This window comes from Varanus komodoensis, unplaced genomic scaffold (genome assembly GCF_004798865.1).
Source record: "Varanus komodoensis strain SLA01 unplaced genomic scaffold, ASM479886v1 scaffold34_1, whole genome shotgun sequence".
In the NCBI taxonomy this organism is placed as follows: domain Eukaryota; kingdom Metazoa; phylum Chordata; class Lepidosauria; order Squamata; family Varanidae; genus Varanus; species Varanus komodoensis.
Genome location: NW_025335854.1, coordinates 4,197,302 through 4,221,200, shown reverse-complemented (window position 1 = coordinate 4,221,200; position 23,899 = coordinate 4,197,302). Strand labels below are relative to the sequence as shown.

Genomic DNA, 23,899 nt, shown 5'->3' with positions numbered 1-23,899 from the left:
GAAACAAGAGGGCAATTTACACCCCGGCCACACTTTCATTTGCAGTTCCGCTTCCTATTTTGCTACCCTTCCCCTGCCGAATCATACTGAAAGTTTAGTACATGCTGACATATATTCCACGGGAAAAACACAACATATAAAAAAGTTGTGATTTCCCTGGTCTGAATAAATCTGGGATATAATGGCTGGCATAGTTCATGAAGAACATTTGGGGGCAGACATCCTATGACAGGCCCCCAAATCAGGCATCATATTCCCAGTAGAAATCCCTAGCGTAGATGTGGCTGCGCAATGGGAATTGAAGCTTGTAAGTCCAGCAATTTCCTTTAAGCACCAAAATTTAACACTACTCATTAATGAATGGTACTTAACAAAAAGCATGTTTGCCCATCGTTTCATACCAGCAAAATGATTTTAGTGGAGTGATTTTGTGGTTGCTTCTGCTACCGATGAACAGTTGGAAGACCATAACTGATCTATGGTAAGTCACTTAGAGATTTATCGTAGCCTTACTTTACTGTAGCCATGGCGGTAAACACCGTCTTTTGCTGTGGGTTCCATAAATAGTTTTATTTTTTCTGTGCTGCTTTGGTATTCCTATTTTTAAAAAGGACCAAGTATTTGAGCTGGGTCCAGACTTAAGGACAGCCCCACTGAAATCAGCCTGTCATCACAGATCTACTCTCAATTGTGTGTAAGATGTGACCAATTCATTATTAGGCCCTCCAGAATAATTATCCCTGTTCCCCACAGCATTCCCTTTAACAACTTCAGTGCCTTTGCATTATGCAGTATGATTTCCTCCATTTAATACCATGCTTCACACATGAAAAGGAAGCAGATACCAGGAAAGGAGCTGCTTTGCAAATTTTTTCCCTGAGTTTGGGAAATTAATTGGTGTACAATTGTTGCATCCCAGATTTTGTGCATCTTTTCTTCACAGACTGAGGGTGAAGGATACTATTAATATTCCTGCCAATGTGTATGTACACCGAGATGGAGAAATAAAAGAACAGTGGCCCTGTTGCTGTGGGGAAGTTAGGAGAAACCAGGCAATTGGGAAAGGTGGATGAGAAAGTATGACAAGCCGGTGTAGTGACTGGCATGTTGGACTGCAACACAGAGGATCCGAGTTCTAGTCCTCATATAGACCTGAATGTAAGTTTGGGGCGGTCCCTGTTGATGGGAGCTGTAGTCCAACACATTGCAAGTCTGATTTAGGCTCTTCAGAAAGCACCCTCCTGCTAATGGATTGAGCTCGCATGGATGCCCAATGTGGAAGTGCTCAAAGTGGCAAAGAAGAAAGAGAAAAGCAGCTCATACCAAATGCTTATCTTAAAATAATTTATTACCAATCATCACAGTACTGTGTACATAACAGAATGTAAAAATAGAATTTAATTTACTGATATAAATAAAGCACAAGTGTCTCATTCTAAAAAATGCATCATTCTACAAAGTGAGAGCCTGTTTCTCCACAGCCCTTTTCTCTTTTGCATCATTTCTTCCAGATGTCAACCCTGCGAAGAGGCAGTCTTTATCCATGATTCTGGAAGTCTTTCTGGCTGATGAGATGAGGGAAGAAGATGAAAAAGCTCCAAAATAAACAAATGCTTCAGTTCAATTGGCAGTAGCAGGAAATTGAAAAAAACTGCCTATCTCTGTATATTTGTCACAAAACAACGTGACTTCCAGCTTGTGCATCTGTGGACCAAACCAAGAGCAGCAAGCTGAGAGAAGTTTCTACTGAAAAATGGAACAGGAAAGCACGGTTCCAGAAACTGCCCCCTAGAACAGTAGATCATTATTAAGCACACAACTGCAGTTCCAAGTAGTGTATTCAACTGTTGCTCTTGTTTCAAAAATAGACAATCTGCCCACAGACTCATAATCTAACTGCACAGAGCACAAATAAGAGGAGGAAACAGGACTGAGTCGAATATGTTAGGAGTTAAGATGCAATCCTAAGTGTGTTTTGACAACAAAAAAAGTCCTCCAAATTTAGCTGGTGGGTGGGATTTACACAGAATGTCCTCCGAGCATAAGATTATTCCTGAAATAGTAAGCATAAGTGATCTGGTGCTGAAGGAAAGAGGAAATGAAAGTGGTAATGACAGGACATTGCTGGTGGGTTTGCCACCAGAGTGTAACCAACAGGAATAAGGCTGTGCTCCTAATACAAGATGGATGACAATTCTATCTTAAATCTTTGGGCAGAACCCAGATGTTTTAGGGGCAACCTCCATGGGTATGACCTCAAAGCAGCAACAGGAAGTCAGATGAAGTCAAAAGGGTGCTGGAATGGCTACCGCCCTTTGTCTTCCTCTCCCAACTTAACGCTTTTCCAGCCATCAAAATTTTTTTCTTTCATTTTTGGCCCACAAGGAATCTTTGCACCACCCAACAAAGAAAAAGCACTAGATCTAAAGCTGAGAGTGAACGGCATACCAGTTTCAGTATCACAGCAGTCTTCATAAGTTTCTTGAGCTATATTAAATATTTAACATACATAGTACAGGAAAAACATTGCATTTTTTCAAGTAATCAACCAGTAGAGAAACTAAGATCTACCCTAAGCCCATCTAACAGTAGTAACAAAAACCTTATAATAATAATAATAATAATAATAATAATAATATTAAAAAATGTAGTGTTTCAGGTCCTAAAATTGAAATTGCTTTTGCTTATATAAAGTGCTATTAAGAGATCTAGATTTCAAGTCACATTGAATGTCAAAAACAGTGACAACCTAGATTGCATTTAGAACTCACTTATAGCCCATGAATGGATTTCAGTGTTATTCTATGATGTTTCTGTAGCCTCTCCACCATTCAAATGGACACATTTTAGATATCATCATGAAATAGACTTAGGGCACCATCAAACACTCTAAATCCATCTTTGATGCACAGATGCCTCTGAAGTCAGAGGCTAAAGCGTATCCAAGGTATGGAAGCAGGTGTGCCAACAGTCCTCTCTGCCTTGCCTGCTGCACTTCATCTTGATGGCCCTTTTCACCCTCCAGATGAAATGCTGCAGAAGAAGGAGGAAGTGGGCTGGGGCACTGTTTGGATAAGGCAGAAGTTGTTGGCCCCAGCCAGCTTGCTTCCCTCCCACCGGCATGTCCCCTTTCCTTCTCTCCAGCCTCGGAGAGGCATCTGGCACGTTTCTTTTCACATTGGCCATAAGGAGGGGAGGGTAAGGTCTCCCTCTTTGGACCTCCAGCTCTGAGGTCAAAGGATCTTGGAGCAAGCACTCTGTCCAGGCAGGGAGGTTGTAGGGATTGTGCTGGCTACAAAGGAAGGAAGCTGCAAGCATCGAAAGATGAAGGGTTCCATTACTGGAACGCTCGCCAATCTTTACTTTTCTCCAAGCTTCTAGTTTTCAAACATGCGTTTATGTTCCCTAAGAAGAACTCTTGCAGCATTGAACAATTGTAAACGTTTATCTTCCAGTCACCTCTTATTTGCTGGTCTGCCTGGACCTTGAATAAAGGTACTAGGAATCTTGACACTGAAAAGCACATGGAATTTGCCCTGATGCATTTCATTAGGTACCGCCTGGGCAATAGAGTCTTATAAAGCCATGGGGCAATATTTTTGTAACCAGGTGGACACTTTGTTAAATAAAGGAAGCATGTAAGCAACTTTACACATCCGAAAATGACGCTTCCCCCATGCCGTGCCTTGTGGAAGTAGTGAACTTTGACTTAAGGAAGTTGGAAAAAGGGCAACACTGAGCCAAATTTAAGTAATTTTTGCATTGAGATCCATGTCAACGGGGCTAAAAGGTATAACTTTAGGTATCTCATAGCTATCCTTTTTTGCCCCTTTCATTTGGTAGGATATCACTGAAATGATTTCAGTAAAGGGACAGACTGTGAAGACTGATTTCTCACAATACATTTGTCTCCAAAAGGACACCTACAACAATGACAAGTTCTGGGTTGGCGGCACTTAACCTGGTTCCATATTACAGTGTCAAGTTTCTCAAAAAGGTAAAGAAACAGCATTTGCGTTCAAGTTTACGTAGCAAACTGAATGCCTTTGATCCATTTTGGAAAACATCTTTCTGGTACAGAAGACGTTATTAAAGGCTGGGCATCCTGTCCAGCGATGCCACGCAAAACTCTCTTAAGTTCCATCCTGAGTTAAATGCCAAGGCACAGGAAAACCCATGCCGTTCCGGTTGTAGTATAAATATTAATATTCAATAGATAAATAAAATAAATAGAGGTGAACAGCAGTTCTCTAGAGTTCAGCAGAACGTTCTTTCAGTAGTACTGCTTGGCTGATTTCATCTATTGACGTGCTGGGGGTGCTGACGTTGTTTGTCACGGACGTTCCGGAGTTCAGGACATGGAAAGCTGTAGTGGGACAGCCCTTCACGTTGTTGCAGATGAGCTTCTGGAAGGAGGCAGTGTTCACGATGTCGAACCCCACTTTGCCTCCAAAAGTGCTGGGCTTCCAATACTCGGGGGAGCAGATCACATTTCCCATGAGACCTTTCAAGGAGAATGGTGCCCCAAGTTCTATTATCGTCTCACCAAAGATGGCTCCGGGACGTGGCTTTTCCACAAGGAGGCCTGGGTACAGCTCCATTGCGTCAATGTCTCCATAGAGCTCCTCAAGTTCTGCAGACATCTCTTTTTCTCCTGAAAGTAATAAGGAAATCAGTTATAAGTTAGGACACGTCCAAAACTTGGAAAACAATGATCTTGACCTTTCAGTGTGGTCTAGTTTCTTGCAAGTCTGGAAGCTGTTAAGTATTTCGTTTGCAATTAAGTTCTGGAATAAGGCAAAGGGCTACCTGATGCAGAATCTGACCAAGAGAAAGAGAGAGAGACTGACCAATCCCTTCTTCTCTCCTGCTGCAGCTGCCATGGAATGAGAAGAGGAGAGGGAAAGACCAGGGCAAAGAGGAGACTGCACCTGGCAGACAGGTGTGCCAGCAGGAGACTGCACCTGGCAGACAGGTGCATCAGCAGGAAGAACACAGAAAAGAAAGAATCTGGCCATGTGCCTCCAGATTTCCTTGTGGGGAAAGTCATAGAGCAACACAACTCTTAAGGTAAGGAAAAGCTCTGTTGCCCAGAAGCCACCCTTAGCAAAAACTGGAAGCTTCAGGCTTCCGGACACCTCTGCCTGCTTTTGAGCTTATTGCTACAGTTGTGCAAGCTACGGTGTCATTTTTAGCTGCGGTTCCTCTGCCAAGAATCTTTGCTAAGCTACCAACAAAAAGCAGAACCTTTCCTGTTTTTTACTGGTACATTGATGTTTGAAATCAAGCTGTTTTATCTGTATGTTAGTCTATTTCAAAACAAACTAGATTTGTATCTCAACATCTGTGAGTGACCTTGGAGGCTCTTGGGATGAAAGGTCATGCAGAACTGAACTTAAGCCTAGCCTTTTGCTGCCTATTCAGACCAGTAGTGGGTGTTCAAGATCTATCTCAGGTCTGCTGTTCATGATCCTTGGATGGGAGATACCAGGAACTAGAGCTGGGAAGACCTTCCACATGCAAATAATTGTTTCTAACTCTGTGGTGCAAGCCCTGCTTGCAAAGAGAAGCTGCCCCTTGACATGCAGGACAAACACCTGTAGAACTCACCTGTAAGTTCTTCAAAGGACCGATAGGGCTTCAAGAGAAAGTGCTTCCGGTATTGATTCAAGGATTGGTATCTCATCTGCCGGCTTTGTTCGATAGAGGCTATCGCTACTTTCAGCACCGCAGCTGGAATGTTTCTACCCCCAGAGATCTGGTTTTGAAGAAATGAGGATTAATATGAGGAACTGAATAACGTTACATGTTACCTTAAATTCCCAGTGATAATTTTTGGCCATTCTCCACTGTACGTGCCATATATGATTTGACAGCTACAGCTGACCCACAATCCATGCTTATAAACGCATGTTATTGGTGATTAACTATGACAGAAAGAATGCAATGCTGAATTGAAGTACCCTGTTTTGCTCAATAAATGGATTGCTTCATTGGCAGCTATCTCAGAAGGGGTAGTGGATCTTATGTTTAATTCAGCAAAAACTGATATTTCAGATATAGTGGACAGTACAGTATTTTTAAACACCTTTTTATCTAAACTGACCAATTGTTGGATGTTAAGATAGCTCATTGCTCATTGGTAGTGCTCAGTGGCTGCTTCTTTTTGGAAGTAGGTTATGATAAGGGTAAATTTGTGATGGAGAGCTCTTTAGTATGCATATTCTTAACTATCTACCTGTCTCGGAACTTAAAGCAGGGTCGAAGTAAATTGATCCTCTGAGCCCTTTTGACAGCTGAAATACTGACAGGCAAATGGCCACTTTCAATAAACAGTAGTTAAGCAAAGATCTACTGTTCTGATTTTTGAACATTAAGTGTTTAAATGCAATGTATAAACAGAAACAAAAATGGATATCTGAGCTGCCTTTGTTGAAGTCTACTGTTCCTAAGAACAATAGAATATTTCACTAATATTATACATATATAATATATTCATAGTAATAGATTCAGATCTAATCTATGAAAGCAATTTAATGTAAAAAACTAACATTTTACATTTTACTTCTAATGTTTATTTGTTTTGATTTCTGAAACTCAAAACAAAATTTTATTTTTAAAATTAGCTTAGGTGAGGTGGCATTATAAGCATCAGTTAAACTGGTTACCTCCAGTTGTTGCCACCTTAGTCCCAAATGAAAAAGTAAAAGACAAAAAAGGCAAAGGTAGCATAGTTTAATCTTGGAGATTCTAAGAACATTTCATGTGGTAGAGTAGAAAGCAATCCTGTTTTCTGGTGCAGAAAGCAAGGAGGACTGCATGAATCTAACCTGGCTGTGTTAGATAATTTTGGACTTTCTCCTTGAAGAAAGATCTTTCAGTAGGGAGAAGGTTAGGACAGAAGTGAAGACCTAGGTTTCTAGCTGAAGGACCTTTTCTGCTTTTGGGAGGGTTGGACAGCCATCTATTCCACGATTCCTCATCCACTATCTGAATATAGCCCAGACATGAGTCTAACATCTCCATGATAGAGGGAAATCTTTACATCACGCAATGTGACTCCATGCAATGGTGCTCTTGTTGGGGACAGTAAGATGTCGGCTATTCAGTCTCTCTGGAATCAAATGGCATTCAAACAATGGCCGAATCTGGTCTCCTGTGATACTTGCTATATTTGCATCCTACCATTTTACTTCTAAGGAACCCAAAATAGCTTCCACAAACTCTCTTTATTTTATCCTTACAACACCCACCCTTTGAGGTAAGTTGGACTGAGAATCATTCACTGTTCCAAAGTCACTTAGTGAACTTTGAGGCCAAGCAGGGACTCAAATCTGAGTCATGCAGCAATATACTTTGATCACAACCAGCTCCTGCTGACTGAGGATGATGGGAGCCACAGTCTAAGATACCCAGAGTACACCATGGTTGGAAAGGCTGCTCTGACATGCCAAAGAGTTGAGAGAAAAGTGCCCTTACCCTTCCGGCCTTTTGGCTGGAGAAAGACTGCACCATATGGGAGAGACCATGTTTAAGCATGATGGTGTTGTTGTATATAAATTGCTGGTAAGTGTAATCCTGGTCCTCAATTTGAAAGGTATCGGGCAGAAGAGGATGCCAGTGGTAAAGCGTGTTGAATTCCGCTGCTATTCTGTTCTGATACTGGAATCTTTGGTTGAAGAGCAGCTCTGGATCAAACTTCAGCTTGAAGTGGTAACCACTTAAATGCTGCACATAGTCTTCAATCACAATCTTGATAGTTTCTCCTGTTTTTCCAGATAAACACACAGAAGTCAGTCTTTGTTTATGTCTTAGGCAACAACAAATATCAAACCCTGTGGTTCCAAATCAGCTTGTTGAAGAGGGCAAGCTAAAATGAAGTCAGTCCCTTATGAAACTCTATTTCACTAGTTGAAAGTCACATTTATGAGAACAAAAATAGCCTTTGTCTCTTCTTACATTTCCGACAGTGGCTAGTGAAATACCTCCAGGAATTCAGAGGCAGGGCACAAGGACAACAGCCATTCTTTCTTAGTTTTGCTTCAGTGCCTGGAATTCTAAGGTATATTGCCCTCTTAAATGGAGGTTTTATTTAAGTTTCATGGCTCACAAGTATACCCATCATGAATCTGGTGTCCTTTAGATGCTCTGATTTCAACTCCCATTGGCCCCAGCTAGAATGGCCAAGAGGGAAGGGTCATAGACCAAATATTTGGATGGCATCAGGTTGAAAAAGGCTGAGCTACACTATTTCTTCAAAGCCAGCTAAACTGGGGAACCATCACCTTTTTGGCTTCTGCTAGAACTCATCATATGACATGTGTGATGACCATTTGTCAAGATTACCTATCAAGATCAGCCTGGTGGTTTGGAAGAGTCGCTCGTCATCCCATTCTGGATGCTCCCCCTTAAGAACATCACAGACGCGGTTGTGCTCCCGCAGCCAAAGTGTTGCGTACATCATCAGTCCTGGAACCAAGCCAAAGACCTCCTGCCCTACGGAAAATTTCAGGTGCTCAGGGACATGGGGTGGATAAATCATCTCTGCTTGAGTTTCTTTCACTGTGGGTGGATACATCTCTCCATCAATCATCTGTAATTAAAACAATAGAGAAGAATTGCAAGATAGAACAAAATCCTAGTAGGATTCAGGATTTCAACATCAGGTCACAATCTAATGCAAAGTTTGTGTGCGTAAGCTTGGCAATGTCAATGGATTTCAAGCACCTTTGTGTTGGACTTTGAGCTAGATACATTTGTGATCCAGATGCATTTTTACTACTATGTAATAGTTACTAGAGCAAACTAGGTGTCAGATGCCATTATAGTAAAACAGTCCCTGCTTACATCACAGGAAATGTTCACGTATATCTTCTCTAGGAATGTCCCAGGCACCCAAACCAACCTGAAATTTTAGCTTTCCATCCTTAAGTAGTCTCAGTTTCAGCTGCCTTTCCAAGGTCTCCCCATAGATATGACTTAGATCAACCTGTTCAAGAGAAGAAGGAAAAAAGAATTAGACTGCCATGATTCCTTTTGAAGAAGGTTAAGACCAAAACTTCAAAGAATAGACAAAACATCTCTAAAATATCCTGGAGAAAACTTCCTAGAGAAATCTGAACATGTTATAAATCTGTCTTCCCAGGATATTCCCAAACACCAAGCAATAGAGAGGAAGGGAAAGTTCTTTCTGCTCATTTGAATCAAGGGGACTCTAATAGTCTACTGCCTCCAACTGTGCACGGTTCTGAAAAACTGGAAAATACTTCAAAAGTCCATAAGTGTTGCTTTAGATTCTTAAGCAACTATATAGTCAGCTATGATCCAAAGAGTGACTATTTTTTCCCTCATAAAAAGCCAAATGTTTTTCTTCAAATAAACCTACTCGTATGTAATTTGTAGATCAAAGTTCCTTGGATCTACCCAAAAAGGTCTTTTGGGGCAAATGAAAAGGCTACTATTTAATGCTATAAGAGGGTTTCAGATGCAAAAGCCCTCATTATAAACCAGTATTTCTGGAATATGACAGCTCCATGCCCAACACGATAGCCTAGAACTTCTTAGATGACAACAAAGCCAGTTTTGCAACAGGGTTTCCTTCCTCCTTCCTTCCTTCCTTCCTTCCTTCCTTCCTTCCTTCCTTCCTTCCTTCCTTCCTTCCTTCCTTCCTTGGGATGAAGGATGTAGACATAAGAAAAAATGAGCATAGGGTATCTAAATAGAGTAGAAATGGAGCTTATGAAATTATTTAGGGGCTGACCTAACAAAGAATCAAGTGGATCACAGACTCCAAGGATAATGGGATCGAGTTATTTGTGGTTATTCCAGGAGACTTGTTGTACCATGTGTCTAAAGCAACACTTGTGCAACGTTTCATGCACTGAGATATCCCTCTCCCTCCCCCAACAGAAGCTGATAATATTTTGCTCGTTACAGCTAATCAGACTCAGTCGGCCCTCTCTCCACATGTGTGGGACTCCAACTCACATAATCCCCCAGTCAGCACAGCTAAAACATCGTTCTTAAAGTCTTACCCCATGTCCAAGACCTTTGGTGAAGGCTGGCCCTTTCTTGCTGTCCGTCTTGAAGAACTGGTGGGTGAAATGCTGGGCAAAGAAGGCAAACATGATATTTGTGTCTTGTGGATCAGGAATGAACCTTCTTCGAAGGAGGAATTTCTCCGCAATGGTCCTGGAGCTGGGGAGCTCCTTTTTGCCTGAAATTTAAAACAACCCTTTATTTCCAACACTCATTGGAAATGGAAAGAAACAGCAATTGCAAGAAATACTATGGCAATGGAATATAGAACATTGGCAGCTCCCCTTGCAGAATCAAGTCAGTGGAATGGGACTGTGCTACAACAGGGTATCTCTTGGCTTTAAATCAAAATACTTTGGTTCTTGCTGGCAACAGGATTGTACAAATCTGCTTTTCTCAGTTCCTCGGACAAATGAAATAGAGCAATATAAGCCTGCCCCCTCAAAAACCGGAACTGAAAAATGAAGATGACTGGGATTTTAGTCCCATTCACATCTTCGCTCTATATGATTATTGATTGTCCTACAGAACTCCCCCTCCACATACATCTACAGGGGACTGGTGTACATGCATAGGCCCACCTGTTGCAATTTGGGGGGCTGATTATGCGCATTGGCCATGTACGCCCAGCTGTGTTTAAGCCTTGGAGCACGCTCACTTCCTTTCCGTCCTGATGTTTCCTGCTTACCTTTCACACCCATAGGGGTGGGGCAGTCGTGTTCCACGGGTGGAAGAGCTCTAGTGTAGTAGGAAAGGTTGGAGTAGGCTTCCCAGCTTTTATAAGCATAATCGCTATTGTATGTTGGTGGACTCTCAATTAAGTGGGATCTTGCTAAACGAGGGAGGACAAGAAGGAGAAAGGAGTGGTTATGTCCATGCTGAGCAAACGATGACTATGCAGCTGTACAGATGAATGAGTACTTTCTGACCCAACTTATGTGGTCTGACAGAAGTCCTACCAGGAATCTTTGAAATAGCTCATTGGACACCCAGACGCTGGGCACATGTTAGCCCACTGATTGTGTCTTTGGAGGTTTATGATCAACCGGTGCAGGGCAGAAAGCCAGCACTCCTTGCCTCTGTCAACTTCCCTCTCTGCTTTGCAGCGAGACAGCCAACTGGGGCCACCTCTCTGAGGGCTATTGGAGAGGGGGAGAAGGTTGCAGAAGACAATAGGACACATCACGCACTACCCCCTGCTGTCTTTTTCCCTCTCCCCAGAAGGATCCCTGTATCCCATCTCTGATGCCGAGCTCCCAGTCTCAGGGAGAGAACCAACATGGCTCTTCAGCACCAGCTGCAAGGTGGAAAAGAGACTGGAACACAAACTCCAGCTCCAAATATCCCATGGAACTTCCAGATGATATCCAGGATACAGGAGGGATTTCCCCTCAACTAAAGTCATAACAATGCACTCCAGATAAAGTCAACCATATGTGAACACAACCAAAGTTGGAAAATTCTTGCAGTCTTATATTTCAGGTATCCTCAATGCCTAACTTCCATTCTTTGTAGCCAAATGTATCCTAAACATCCTCGACCAGTTATATACCTATCTAATCATCATAGCTGCATTCAAAGAGTCCTGGGAATGATAGCTCTGGGGGGTATTTAAAATTCACTATTTGAGAGCTTCTCCGCATGGAACTATGAAAGATGGAGGTGGGAGAGAATATTAAAGGCAAAAGCCTGTACCTATTCAGACAGAAAAAGCTCTTGCAACTTCCAGCATATCCATACTAGCTAGAGTAGCTGTGGCATGTTCAGTCTGGTAGGAGTTTTTTTCTGTCTGAACATGCATAGGATTGTGCCTTTGGAATAGTTTGTATTTGTAATTATCTTTGAAGAGGACCATATTACAGGGAAAGGTTTTTAAAAATAATGTTAAAAAGAAGCAAGTTTAAAACAACGTTTAGGAAGCAATATTAATCAGCAACATTTAGGAACAGGTGGTACATAAATGTTATTAATAAATAATGGACACGTGGACATTGCATTTGACTGCAGCTATTGCTGCTGAGCCAAATGGCTCAGATCAGTATCTGTCCCACGATTATGGGTTTGCTTCCAAGCTTGACAAGTATGGGATTGCGCTGTAGGAGTAGCAGGAGAAGGGGAGACTTACACATTAGTACGTATGTCATAATGGAATTTCGCAGATATGGAATGCTATTGATGATGCTCCAAATTATTTTGTAGTGGGTGAGTATGTAGTGAACGGTGTCTGGGACAGGCTTCAGTTTCAGTCTCAGCCAGGTAAAAAAATCAGCTGTATGGAAACATTTAGGAATAAGCACATCAAATGTCAGTGTGTGAGACACAGGCAGCAACATTATCCCAAATCAAGCCCTCAGTCCATTTGGCTTAGCACTGCCTGTACCAGGAATTCTCAAACTTCTTTTGGATGGACCACTGGAAAGTGTCCTGGGTATTCAGACAACCATTTTTCTTCTACAGATTAAAGTAGCTCATTCTAATAGTAGGTTTTTTCGGTGCTTGCACAGCCATCAAAAGCAGCACTCTGTTATAAAATCCTCGGGGCTTAGGCAATGGCTTTAAGCCATGTTGGATCAGATGACCTTAACTTCCTTGGTGCAAAGGAAATACATCAAACCTAAGGGAGACTACACGTATTCCCAATGGCTCCACAGCCTTCCCCAGATGGCCAGACATCTCCAGACCTCCAGTCTACACCCTACCTGGAAATGCCAAGCACCACAACTACAGCCCTTCTTCCACGTGTCACCTACACAAGTGCAACTTTCTGAAATACGTACGTGTCGTGCAGTTTTGTCCAGAAAATCCAGTCCGCGAACAGTCACATTCGTAGCCATCAAAACCAACAGATACACACACTCCTCTGTTTTGGCAGGGGTAAGAGCAGCATGGATTAGCTAAAGGGAATAGAGAGACGTGGCATAAGAAGAGAGCCTTATAAAGGTGTACAGGCATTAGCTGAACCATTACATCAATTGCCCTTTCATTCCACCTCTTTCTGCCTCCTGAACTCATCACTGTAAGTATGCGCTCTAAGTCTCCATATCACCCTGCCACCAGAATATTTCCACAGGGTTTCCTTTTCTTTCTACTTTGGCAGCTTCTTCCCTTGTCTCTTTTCTTCTCTGGTTTCTGCACATTTATTTGATTTTCCTTTCCCTCCTTTCCCACCTCTTTTCTCCCTTTGCCTGTCCCTCAACCACCTTCTCTTTTTTCATTCTGTTTTATTTTCTCCCTTTTATTCCTACCCCTCTTTCTATCCTTTCCTGTTTCTACCCCTCTTTCTATCCTTTCCCTCCCTTTTCTCTTCCCCGCTAGGTTAGTGGGGGAAAGAAACACAGGAGAGAAAGGTGGGCAGGTTAGGTAGACCAAACTCCTCTAGATCTGCTCAGGTTAAGTGCATGTGGGATAGTGGCCTTAGAAAAGACAGATTGTGACGGCTACGGACAACCAAAGTTCCAGGCCATTAGTAGCTCCAGTATCAAACATTAAGCTTCTTTTTGCCTCCCCTTCTAATGCAAAAATGTCTCCCTCACAAAACATCTACCAAAAATGCCCTAGCAGAAATGTGAAAGGTAGGGAAACCTAACAGGCAAACACATTTTGAGTCACTACTGGACCTCCCCTCAACTTTCCTTGCCCAAGTTTCTTAGCAAAAGAATTGGAAATTTCGGAACACTGAGAGAGAGAGAGAGAGAGAGAGAGAGAGAGAGAGAGAGAGAGAATGCGAGAGAGAATCCTGTGATTTTCTTTAAATAAGTGAGATGTTTTAAGCCAAAATTTTGCTCATGCAAGTTATATAACATATCTTTTCAATGATAGACAATCTATAGCATTAAGTAATGACAGTTCCCTGTTACATTCAATGTTTTCACTTTTCAGTGTTTCAGATCAGAGCTTTCCCTCACTATCGAAAAATACTACTGCTTATCCTTGATATTGTGAATATAGCCAATGGTTTGTCCAGATCTGCTTTGTACAGTACAAGATGGATAGTTTCTGTTTCCAACTTCCTTTCCATTCTACTTCTCGATGCATTCCAAAGAAACGAAAAAGAAAAGCCTAACTCCAATCCTAATGCCCCCGCCCCCTGAAGCAACTTGCAATCGAAAACAAATTCTTGCAAGGTAGAAAGACATTCCGGGAACATCAAAAGGAAGTCGCCAGAAGGCCCACATCACATGCCTATTTAGCAAGGCAGTGCAAGGTGTTTTCACAGGCAAGTCCCACCAAGTTCAGTGGGACTTACTCCCAGGAAAGCCCACAGGGCAAGGAGAGCACTAGTTAGTCAAGAAGAACAAGTGAAGGAGGGTGTTAGTAGCTGGGATGCCCGGTGGCCCTCGAGAGGGTTTCGGCGGCGGCGTTCAGCACCACGGACAGCTCCTAGGAGGCTCAGCATGAAAGTCGCTCTCCTAGGGAGCCCCGCCACCCTGGCAGGCGTCACGGGCTCCCTCCGTAGCACCAACCTGCTTGGCCGACGGCGAGGAGCGAAAGCAGAACCACGCAGAGCACCATCGTGCGCATCGAAAGCATCGGCCGTGGCGAGCGCCCTTCCAAGTCCAGCGTGCGCTCCCGGGGACTCTCCGCGCTCTCCCGCTCGTCGCTGGGGCACTTGACGCCTCTTTCCTCCCTCGCAGCTGTCTCCCGGCCTTTATGGCCGCGCGGTGACTCACGGCTTCCGCCAGCGGGACGCCCCGCCCAGCGTCGCCACTTAAGGCAGGGGGCGCGTTTCTTCCGAGGAAAGCCCGGGATCCCAGAAGGGAGGTCGCCGCCTGCGCAGCCGAGCCTGCCACCCTCCGCCGCGCACGCCGTTCCCCGGCCCCGGCAGAGGACGCGGTTCCTCCGAGCTTCGCCTGCTTGGCGCGCCGGAGTCCAGCGTTGGCCGGCGCCCACCCGCAGAGCGCTTCCCAGCCCCCGCGGTGGAGCTGCGGACGCGGCCCCTGGGCCCATCCCTGCGCGACGGCCCCCCTTTCCGTCTTGCCGGTTCGTGGGGCTGGCCCGGGAGAATGTCCCGCGTGCCCCAGCGCTCTCTTCCTTCTTGTTCTGGGCTGTGAAATGCCTGGGGTTGGTGGTCCTCCCGTAAGCACCAAGCAGGAACGAGCAACCCACGAATAAAAATCTCGCTTCGGGTTCGCCGGCCGTGTCTTGTTCTTATCTTCTGTTGCTCAAGTCTGAGTTACAAACCAGCAAGATGTTGGCAAAAACAAAAATAATACAAATAAAGCCGTCAGTGTTTTGAGGAATTCATCTTGGAAGTTGCTTTCATTAGCAGGAATCCATAAAAACAGCCTTGCAAGATAGACCGATATTCTATTCCCATATTGCAGGTATCTTCCTCTGATCTTCCCTTCAGTTCTCTGTTAGGTTTGGATCTTGCTTGGCAAACAAAAGCCAAACAAACGGGATGGAATGGGGCACCCATTTGAAAGTATGGATGGGTCTGCCCCATTTATACAACGTACAGAGGACAATTCCACAATATAGAGAGCAGAGACCATGAAATCTGACCAGGTGTCCCATGCAGTTCTGTGCATTCTCTCCATGTACTTTTGAGTCCCTCTTTTTAAATGTCTGAGCTACACCAAGACCTTTAGACAGTGCTTAACATGGGACTCCTGCCGTGAATTTATAGCTTTACCCAACACTGTTGTATACAACTTGGCTATAAGGGCACACAAGCCAAGTTTATTCTTCCCATTCCTACAGCTTTCTCTGCAGATGAGAATGGATTTTCCCAGCAACAATATAATACAAACGATCCTGATTTATTTATTTATTTTTCGGTTTGTATCCTGCCTTTTTCCTACAAAGGGCTCAAGGCAGCTTACATCTCCTCCTCCATCTTATCCCCACAACAACAGCCCTGTGAGGTAGGTTGGGCTGAGAGTCTGCAACTGGCCCAAAGTCACCCAGTTGGCTCCATGGCCGAGCGGGGACTCGAACCCGGATCCTCTGAGTCCCAATTCCATGCTCTTAACCACTACGCCACACTGGTTTAATGTAATATCCTGGTGGCAAAGCAGACCCTTTAGTTCAGGGGTCCCCAAGATGTGGCCCATGGCCACCAAGGTGCCCCACAGAGACCTCCAAGAGCACCCATAAACCCTCCACTCCTTGGGTCCTTTGAAAATGCATTTTTATAGAAAGCTTGAAAAGTGTGAAGCCACCAGGGTCTCCTTCCTGTTTTTGAACTTCTGCTAATCAGCTGTTCCGTGGGCAAAGAGAGGACTTCCCAGTCTTCTCTGCCCAGTCTTCTTTGACCCAAACAGACCTCACCACTGCTTTCTCCTTAGTCAAGCTTCACTATTTGATTCTCACACACACCTTTCTCTTCCCTTCCAGCCCCTTGGATTGGCTTTTCTCACTTACTTATCTTGGTATAGGAGCGTTGGGGTGGCTGCGGTTAACTTAGGAAAATATTCCTTTACTTTTAGGGCTGAGGTCATTTTCTTTGGGCTGAGGAAAGGTGCGTGTGATGCGAAGAGCATACCTCCATCAGTCTACTCAGAAGTAATGCCCGCAGTGTTCCATGTACACACACGAGATCGCAATCTCCGAGAGGCATTCAGTTGTGTTTCCGCAGGGTCAGCTTTGTGGATGGGTGACTTGCAACGTCTTCCTTGAACCTATTTTCTAAAGTGCTCATGAGTCAAGCTAGAGTGGGAGGCTGTATTAGCTTTTGGGAAGATCTGCGTATGGGGCAGATGAAAGCAGCTAGAATAGTCCTGTTGATACAGGACAATACGACTACATCTTGGGACTCTCGGTGGAGGTATGGCTGTGGGGTGGCTGGCGTGAGGAGCACCTGCCCTTGAATGGCTTCTCCCTTTTAATGGTTAAGTGGCCGTAGAGAAACTCACAGGACTGTAACTGTGTTGGGACCAACCCGTCTTTAGTATGCTAAATACCATGAGGGAAAGCTAGAAAGAAGTTCAGATGGGCTTGACTCAGGTGCAGCCATGTATGATGGGTTAGAGCACCTTAACATGGGGATTCGGTTCAGAGAGCATCACAAACTTCAATCATGGCCTGAGTATGAACTGAGCATGCTTTGTTGTAGAAAAGTGAGTTGTTAAAACATGGATTATCATGTAGTTTGTACTCAGCCAGAAGAGCAAACCATGGCTACTTCATCACAAACCACCCTTGAAGGAAACTCATGGTTTGCTGCTAGGTTGTGAAATGTTAGTTCTTCACCAGTAGCACATACTTCAGCAACAACCCACATCGTATCCATAATAGGAGTTACTGGGTGTTCCTGTGTTGTTTCAGTCCACACACATGCACTCTTTTTTCTCCTGTTCCCTGCAAAGAATCAGAGGAATGCATAGACATTGTGGTGGACCCCCATGTAATTCATGCACTCTGAGCCAAGTGTCTTACCTGCTCCTGCTCTAGATCAACTTCTTGCCAGCAATTGCTGGACCTGGGTATTGCTTCTATTTGGTTTATTTTCTCCATATAAGAGAAACAGGGAAATTTATAAAGAAAAACACTTAGTCTCATTCATTTTATCCAGAATCACTGACTGCATTTAATTAGAAATCTCACTTGAAAGAACAGTTCCAGATAAAGGCGGGAAGTTACAATGAAATACCATCATTGACTGTGCCACACAATTGCATGTCTGTTTCTCAAAAGTAAGGCCCAGTGAGTTCAATTGTACTTCCTCCCTTCTTGCTAAGAGGATGGAGGGTTGAAGCCTGGGTGTCTACAATCCATTAGCAGAGCCTACGATCACAAACAAAGCCATCGCTATTTTTCAACAGGTGCTTCAGAATACTGTGGTCAGGTCACGGTGGTGGTAGAACAAGGCAGGCAACTAGTGGCCCTTCAGATGTTGGGACTCACAGCTCTTATCAGCCTGAGCCAGCTGAGCCAACAGCAACAGACCATAGGAGTTTTGGATCAAAATATCTGGAGATCCACAGGCTGTGGTGAAGTCATGTATGTTGCTGAACTGAAGAACATCTACTCTGCCAGGAGGCATATCACAAATCTGCAGTCCTGTTGCCCTTGTACATCGAAGCCTTGTCCTTGAATTGCTGGAATGTCATGCATGGAAACCAGAACACGTCTACACCTAGTATATCAGATTCCCTGTGTTGCATTCATCATCTTTAGCTTTCCCAGCCAGCAGGAAACTCCTAGAGATATTGACAAGTCACCAGCTCAGTGCAACACTCTGGGTTCTCTGAGTGCACAGAAAGGGGTATTCAGATGGCCAGGGGGGAACCCCAAGGCTGCAGAAGCCCAAAATGACATTAGGAGAGGGACGCTGATCTTTAGGCCTGGATCCAAATCAGAACCACCTGGGCCACCAGCTTGGCTCCCTGAGATTGCTCCAAAGGCCATGCTCTCTTCCCCTGGCCCACTACCCTGGCAAGTCCCTTGGTGTTTTCCCAGCTTTCCCATTTCTCCCCCCAATTCTCAAATGGTTAAACTAAGGCTTAGTTACAGGCAGAAAAGTTTTCGGCTAAATCTAGCTGGTTTTTTTTTTATATATATATTGACCGCACCCTTCGTCTAGCTACCAAATATTTGGTACTTTCCTAGCTTTTGCATAGTCTTTTCCTTAATCTTTCAAATGACCGTGACATTCTTAAGGGTTAGTTACTGGCAGGGAAAGCTTTATGCTAAAATAGGCTGGTTTTTGGCCCTGCCCACTTCTAGAAACTGCTCCACAAGAGCGTCTCTGGAATTGAACTTTACCCTCACACTGAATGAAGTTCTTGGCTATCATAAAAGCTCCCTTCTGCTCAATGGAGGGGTGAAGGCATGCTGTATCTTTTCTACAGCGGGTAATTCTGGCATTGAAGAACTGCAAGAAAACTTTCCCCGTATTACAAGAGCATCATGTCTTTGTGGGAGTAATCCAGTCCAAGTTTAAAAAAAAATATATCAGAAGGAAAAGTAAGGTGCTGCATTAAGACAGCTAAGACTGTGAACTTTGGGAGGGCAGGGGAGCTTTTAAGATGCCTTTTTGGTGCTCAAGCACAGAGGCATTCAGGGGAGAGCTTGAAAGGAATACAGAAATGACATGAACACTTGCTCCCTGCATATATTTATTTAATCTTAACATGCATATACCACTCCATTCCCATAGGCTTTGGGCAATTTTCAGAAAATTAAAACCAACAGTAAGTCATATTGACTAAGACAACATCTTAAATAAAACTGACATGAGAGCTAATCTGGGAAGGCCTATTGGAAGAGATGCATCTTTAATTTCCTCTTAAAGGTGGGAATTTGGGAAATCGTATGCATCTGTCCTGACAGACCATTCCACAGCTTAGGGGCAAACACTGAAAAAGTTCTCCTGGTAGTTGACATAAATCTGGCAGAAGCAGATTTCAGAAGATAATCCCAGAGGACTTTAGCTGGTCAGGCAATACGTATGGGCAAGGTGCTCCTGAAGTTATTTTGGACCCAAGCCATGAAGGGTTTCAAAGGCAATTACCAACACCTTGTAATGAATCCAGAAATGTATTGGCAACCAGTTCAAAGACTTAAAATTAAGTGATATCTGGTCTCTCCATGATGTCCTGGAGATCAACCTGGCTGTCAGATTTTGTACTAGTTGCAGTTCGTGGAGCAGGCACAGGGGGAACCCTTTGCAGAAAGCACTGCAGAAATTGAGCTCGAAGTTCACCGCAGGCGCCAGTTTTTTCAGGTCATTCTCCTCCAGGAAGGGATGAAGCTGGTGGATTTGCCTGGCAAACCACCTGCAAGGGTGAATTTCTTTGGTGTGGACTCAAATCAGGTTCATTGCGACACTTCCAGCGGAACCAGACTTCTTCCTGCATGAGGGTTCTTGGTAAAATGCTGAATCCTGTCACATCCCACTCCAGGAATCTGAACTTTTAGAAGCTGTATCATTGTTCCAGTATAAGAGAGATTATTGACAGGGAGAAATTTGGAGGGCTTTCTCTGAAACCATCAGTTTACCAAAAAAAAAAAAAAAAAGAGTCCATTGCAAAGTTATATCACATGCAGAAAGAGACATGAAGAGCGGGACCCACAACAAAATGGTGGTGTGTGAAGGGTTTTTGTTCAAGATTCCTTTCCATGCTACTGCTGAGCAATCAGCCAGCAGGCCATGGGCAATGAGCATGCTTGGTTCACACTGGACTGCTTTTAAGGGTCCCCTCCCCGCCCCTTTAAGTAGGGGTAATAAACTTCTTTCAGTCTGAGGGCCAGACTCAGACAGGTCTTGGGGACACTTCCCAGAGGTAGGCAAGGCAGAGAAGCCAAGCAAAAATAACCAATTTTAGCATGAAGCTCTCCCTGCTAGTAACTAAGCCTTAGGAAACACGGAACCACCTGAAATATCAGGGAAAAGACTATGCAAAAGCCAGGAAACCACCAAACAGATGGTGGTTAGACAAAGGGGTGTGGCCAAAAATAATAATAATTAAAAAACCTCGCTTGCTTTAGCTTAAAGTCCTTTATGCCAATAGCTAAGCCTCAGGAACTGCATTTTGCCATTTGAGAATGGGGAAAGCTGGGAAAGCGCCACAGGATTGGCAGTCCTTGCCAAGGCAGCAAGCCAGAGGGCCTGGCTAGTTAAGAGACAAGCAATTCACCTGAGAAACTGAGTACAAGGAGAGGAAGGGTCGGAACTCCCAGATCCATCCACAAGGATCACCCTGCAGAACTGCCCCTAAGTACCTCTTTGAGGTTGCAACCCTGTGTTTGTGTGCATGGAGCTCTGTGTAGGATTACTTCTGAGTAGACTGAGGAATGGTTGTTCTGCTCATCCCAGCTGTACATGTGTTTGCAAATCCATGCACACGCATATGCAACCTGTTTCCCTTGCCAGAAAGGAAAGGGAAAAGCCCTCAGCCCCAAAAGGAAAGGAAAAATCCCTCGCCTTGTGCACCTACCTTCTATTATGCCATAATGTTTCACCATGGTAAGCTTGGTCTTTAGAAACCACCATTAAAAACAATGGTTTGTTCTATGGTTTCTCCATACCAGCTTGGCTTGTCCCGCTCTCTGAATGGCCATGGTTTCCACAGTCTTGGTATGCAACTACCACAGAGTCCCCTGGAAAGAGCAACAAACGCAGGAGGCGCTCCAAGCATCCAGCCTCTGTGTGGACCAATGAGGAAGAGGCATGCGACATAGCCAGGGAGCAATGCACCTTGGGATTGAATTTCAGGCACAGTGACCAATGGGATGCATGCCAACAGCAGGAGGACGGAGTGGGGAGGATGGAAACCATGATAATGTAGAAACCACTTGATTGGCAGGTAGATCATGGTAAAAAACTGTGAACCATGGTTAACCAAGCAGGTTTGTTTTTTTGGGTTGTGTGAATGCAGCCAGTTACTAAATTTTGAAGCTATTTATTTCTGTATTGTGCGTGAATGTTAGAAATCCATAAATTTGCAAAATAGCAATGATGGTTTAGAATGAAGGATCTTTTCTCTGTGTCTGTGTTTTCCTGATGGATAGAAGAATTAAACAAACAAGAGGCCACACTCAGGATAAAGAAATAGAACAAAAAATAATTCCAGCTAATTGCAGCTTCTATCTAGATTCTATCTTAAAAGACTGGCAACTGCTTAACAGTATTAAAACACATTTCTAATAATGGTTAAGTTATTCCCAGTACTGTAAGATGTAACTTGGAAGTAGCTGGGAACTACTTCACAGTATTACTCAAGCAGAGCTGCCTTCTGTTCACAGAATGCAGATCTTGGATCCAGTCCATATTGCATATATGCATTTGATTTGTAGCCAGGGCTTCACCATTTTCTTCCTGTCTGGTTTCTGGTTTCATGTTGCAATGGAGAATTGTTGATGCTGTTGAGCAGTTCTTTAGATTGGGCAGTAATCTCTAAGCAAACAGAGGCCTACCACCCAGGTCCTATGAGAGGGAGTGTCATTATCCAGGCTGGGTTGTGGGCCACTGATGGAACTTTTGAGTAGCTTTGTGTGGGGATTATAGGTTGTTGTTTTCTCTTCTGGATCTGTAGTAGAATATTCTGGAGCATTACCTGGATATTAGCCTGGCAGTCTTCATCTGCTTTTTACTTTGTTGGGCAGGCATTGTGGTCTAAGAATACCAGATTTAGCTCCTTGAGCTGCAAGTCTCTTTCTGACAAGTCTAAGCGGATGTGGTTGCGCAGAAGGGCTTGGCTGTAGGCAAAGGATTTTGTGGTGAGTTCTGGGTGAAAGATGGAAGCATGGAGGTATGTGTAATGCTGTGCAGGATTCTTATGCAAGATGGTGCTCTTACATTACTTCTGTGGTTGCAGGATTGTACCAGGAAGCCACCTGTTGTATTGACCATTCCAGGCTTAGGTGGATGGTACAACAGAAGTTACTGAATTCCTGGTAGAACTGGTAGGGATCTCAGTCCAAACAATAATGATGTCATCAAGGAGTATAGCTAGAGATGAGGCTTTGGGGGAACAGAGTGCTCATGAAGGCTTTCAAGACGAAAGAAATCATTCTAAGACAGCCTTTCCTGGTCTGGTGTGTGGGCTGGCCATGCTGACTGGGAATTATGGGAGTTGCTGTCTGACATATCTGGAAGGGGCTAGGCTGGGGAGTGCTGTTCCAGGGCAACTCATGCTGTTGTCAATGTTATGATAAGGATAGTGATGCCATGAAATATCCAAAACAGCATCCTTAAGACTGCTGTTCTCTCTCTCTCTCTCTCTCTCTCTCTCTCTCTCTCTCTCTCTCTCTCTGTGTGTGTGTGTGTGTGTGTGTGTGTGTGTGTGGGATGTTGAAGTTCATGGTGAACAGATTGCAGAGTAGAATTAATTGTTGACTTAAATATCAATTAACTGTTTAAGTAATTTAATTAAATGTTAATTAATGGAATTTATCATTGAATTAGAAGAACTGGGTTCAATTCCGACCATATACCACTGTACAACTTCCCTCCCTGCTATGGAAAAAATCCTGGGCATATTTGTGCTTGGGCTGAGAAATTTGTCTGCAGGACATTTGAAATCTGAAAATGATTTCAAATCTGAAATTTGAAAACAAAAATGGCCCACTGTTTTGTAATGTGACCTTCAGCCCTAATATGGGTCTTCCATGGACCTGGTACTAGTCTATAAAGATCCAAACAACTTGGAACCTGGATACTGGAAAATGCTCTTTCTTCCACTTCTATCCTGCTTGATCATTGAGATCTTTTGAGGAGGTACTTCTGACATGGGTCAGAGATCTATGTGAAAGCCACCAGGAGTACAGCTTTTAATGGGGTGGTAGGCACTTATTTTGTGTACCATGGTTCCTGAAAATGTCTCCTTTTGGGCATGCATTTCCAGATGTGTTTGTAAATTCTGGCCACTTCGCTCAATTGATTTACAATCAGTATAAATAGAGATAATTTTATTTTAATTCCTTGTGCCATGTTCTGATTTCAGTTGATAGTTTCTAAATTCTGTACTAACCTAATGAGATTTGAAGCTCATGGTATGTGAATCACTGCCATTTAACAGGAAATAAATAAATGAAAAGAATATCTACATGGAAATAAGCCCATGTCCAGCATAGCTGGATTCTCCCCTCTCAGATCTGTGGTTCTAGTCTCTAGCCACCCTAACATACCTTTGGATCTGTGCCCATGTGTGACAGACAATGCTAGTCTTTTAAGGTTGCATGACTAAGGGCTTTTTACATCATGCAGTTCTGATCTCTCGCTCTAGGAAGTTTGCACCACACGGACGTCCTCCAGGTTCTTCCATGTTTTCCAGCCATTCCCGCAGCTGCTTTGGAGCAAAGATAATGCAGCACTTTCATGAATGGCACCATCATTTGCTATGGAAGCCTGTATAGTGGCTAACTGCCAACCTATATCACAGTGCCACCTCATGTTGCGGAATGGAAAACTCAC

The 23,899-nt window shown here is 43.8% G+C and overlaps 1 protein-coding gene across 2 annotated transcripts; it reads right to left on the bottom strand.

Annotated features, from left to right (window-relative positions):
• Window positions 1–1,330: 1,330 nt before the first annotated feature.
• On the bottom strand, window positions 1,331–14,658 carry PTGS2 (prostaglandin-endoperoxide synthase 2). 2 transcript variants are annotated; one of them, XM_044439251.1, is made up of 10 exons: window positions 14,502–14,658; window positions 12,816–12,932; window positions 12,164–12,307; window positions 10,727–10,870; window positions 10,035–10,216; window positions 8,906–8,989; window positions 8,347–8,593; window positions 7,480–7,766; window positions 5,611–5,758; window positions 1,331–4,654 (listed from the first exon to the last, which is right to left on the bottom strand). In XM_044439251.1, the coding sequence occupies exons 1-10, from the start codon at window positions 14,566–14,568 to the stop codon at window positions 4,251–4,253; spliced, it is 1,824 nt and encodes a 607-aa protein (XP_044295186.1). In that variant the 5' UTR covers window positions 14,569–14,658; the 3' UTR covers window positions 1,331–4,250. The 2 variants fall into 2 exon arrangements, with proteins under 2 accessions (XP_044295186.1, XP_044295185.1); XM_044439250.1 differs by lacking the exon at window positions 14,502–14,658 and having other exon boundaries at window positions 12,816–14,488.
• Between the last annotated feature and the right edge of the window lie 9,241 nt (window positions 14,659–23,899).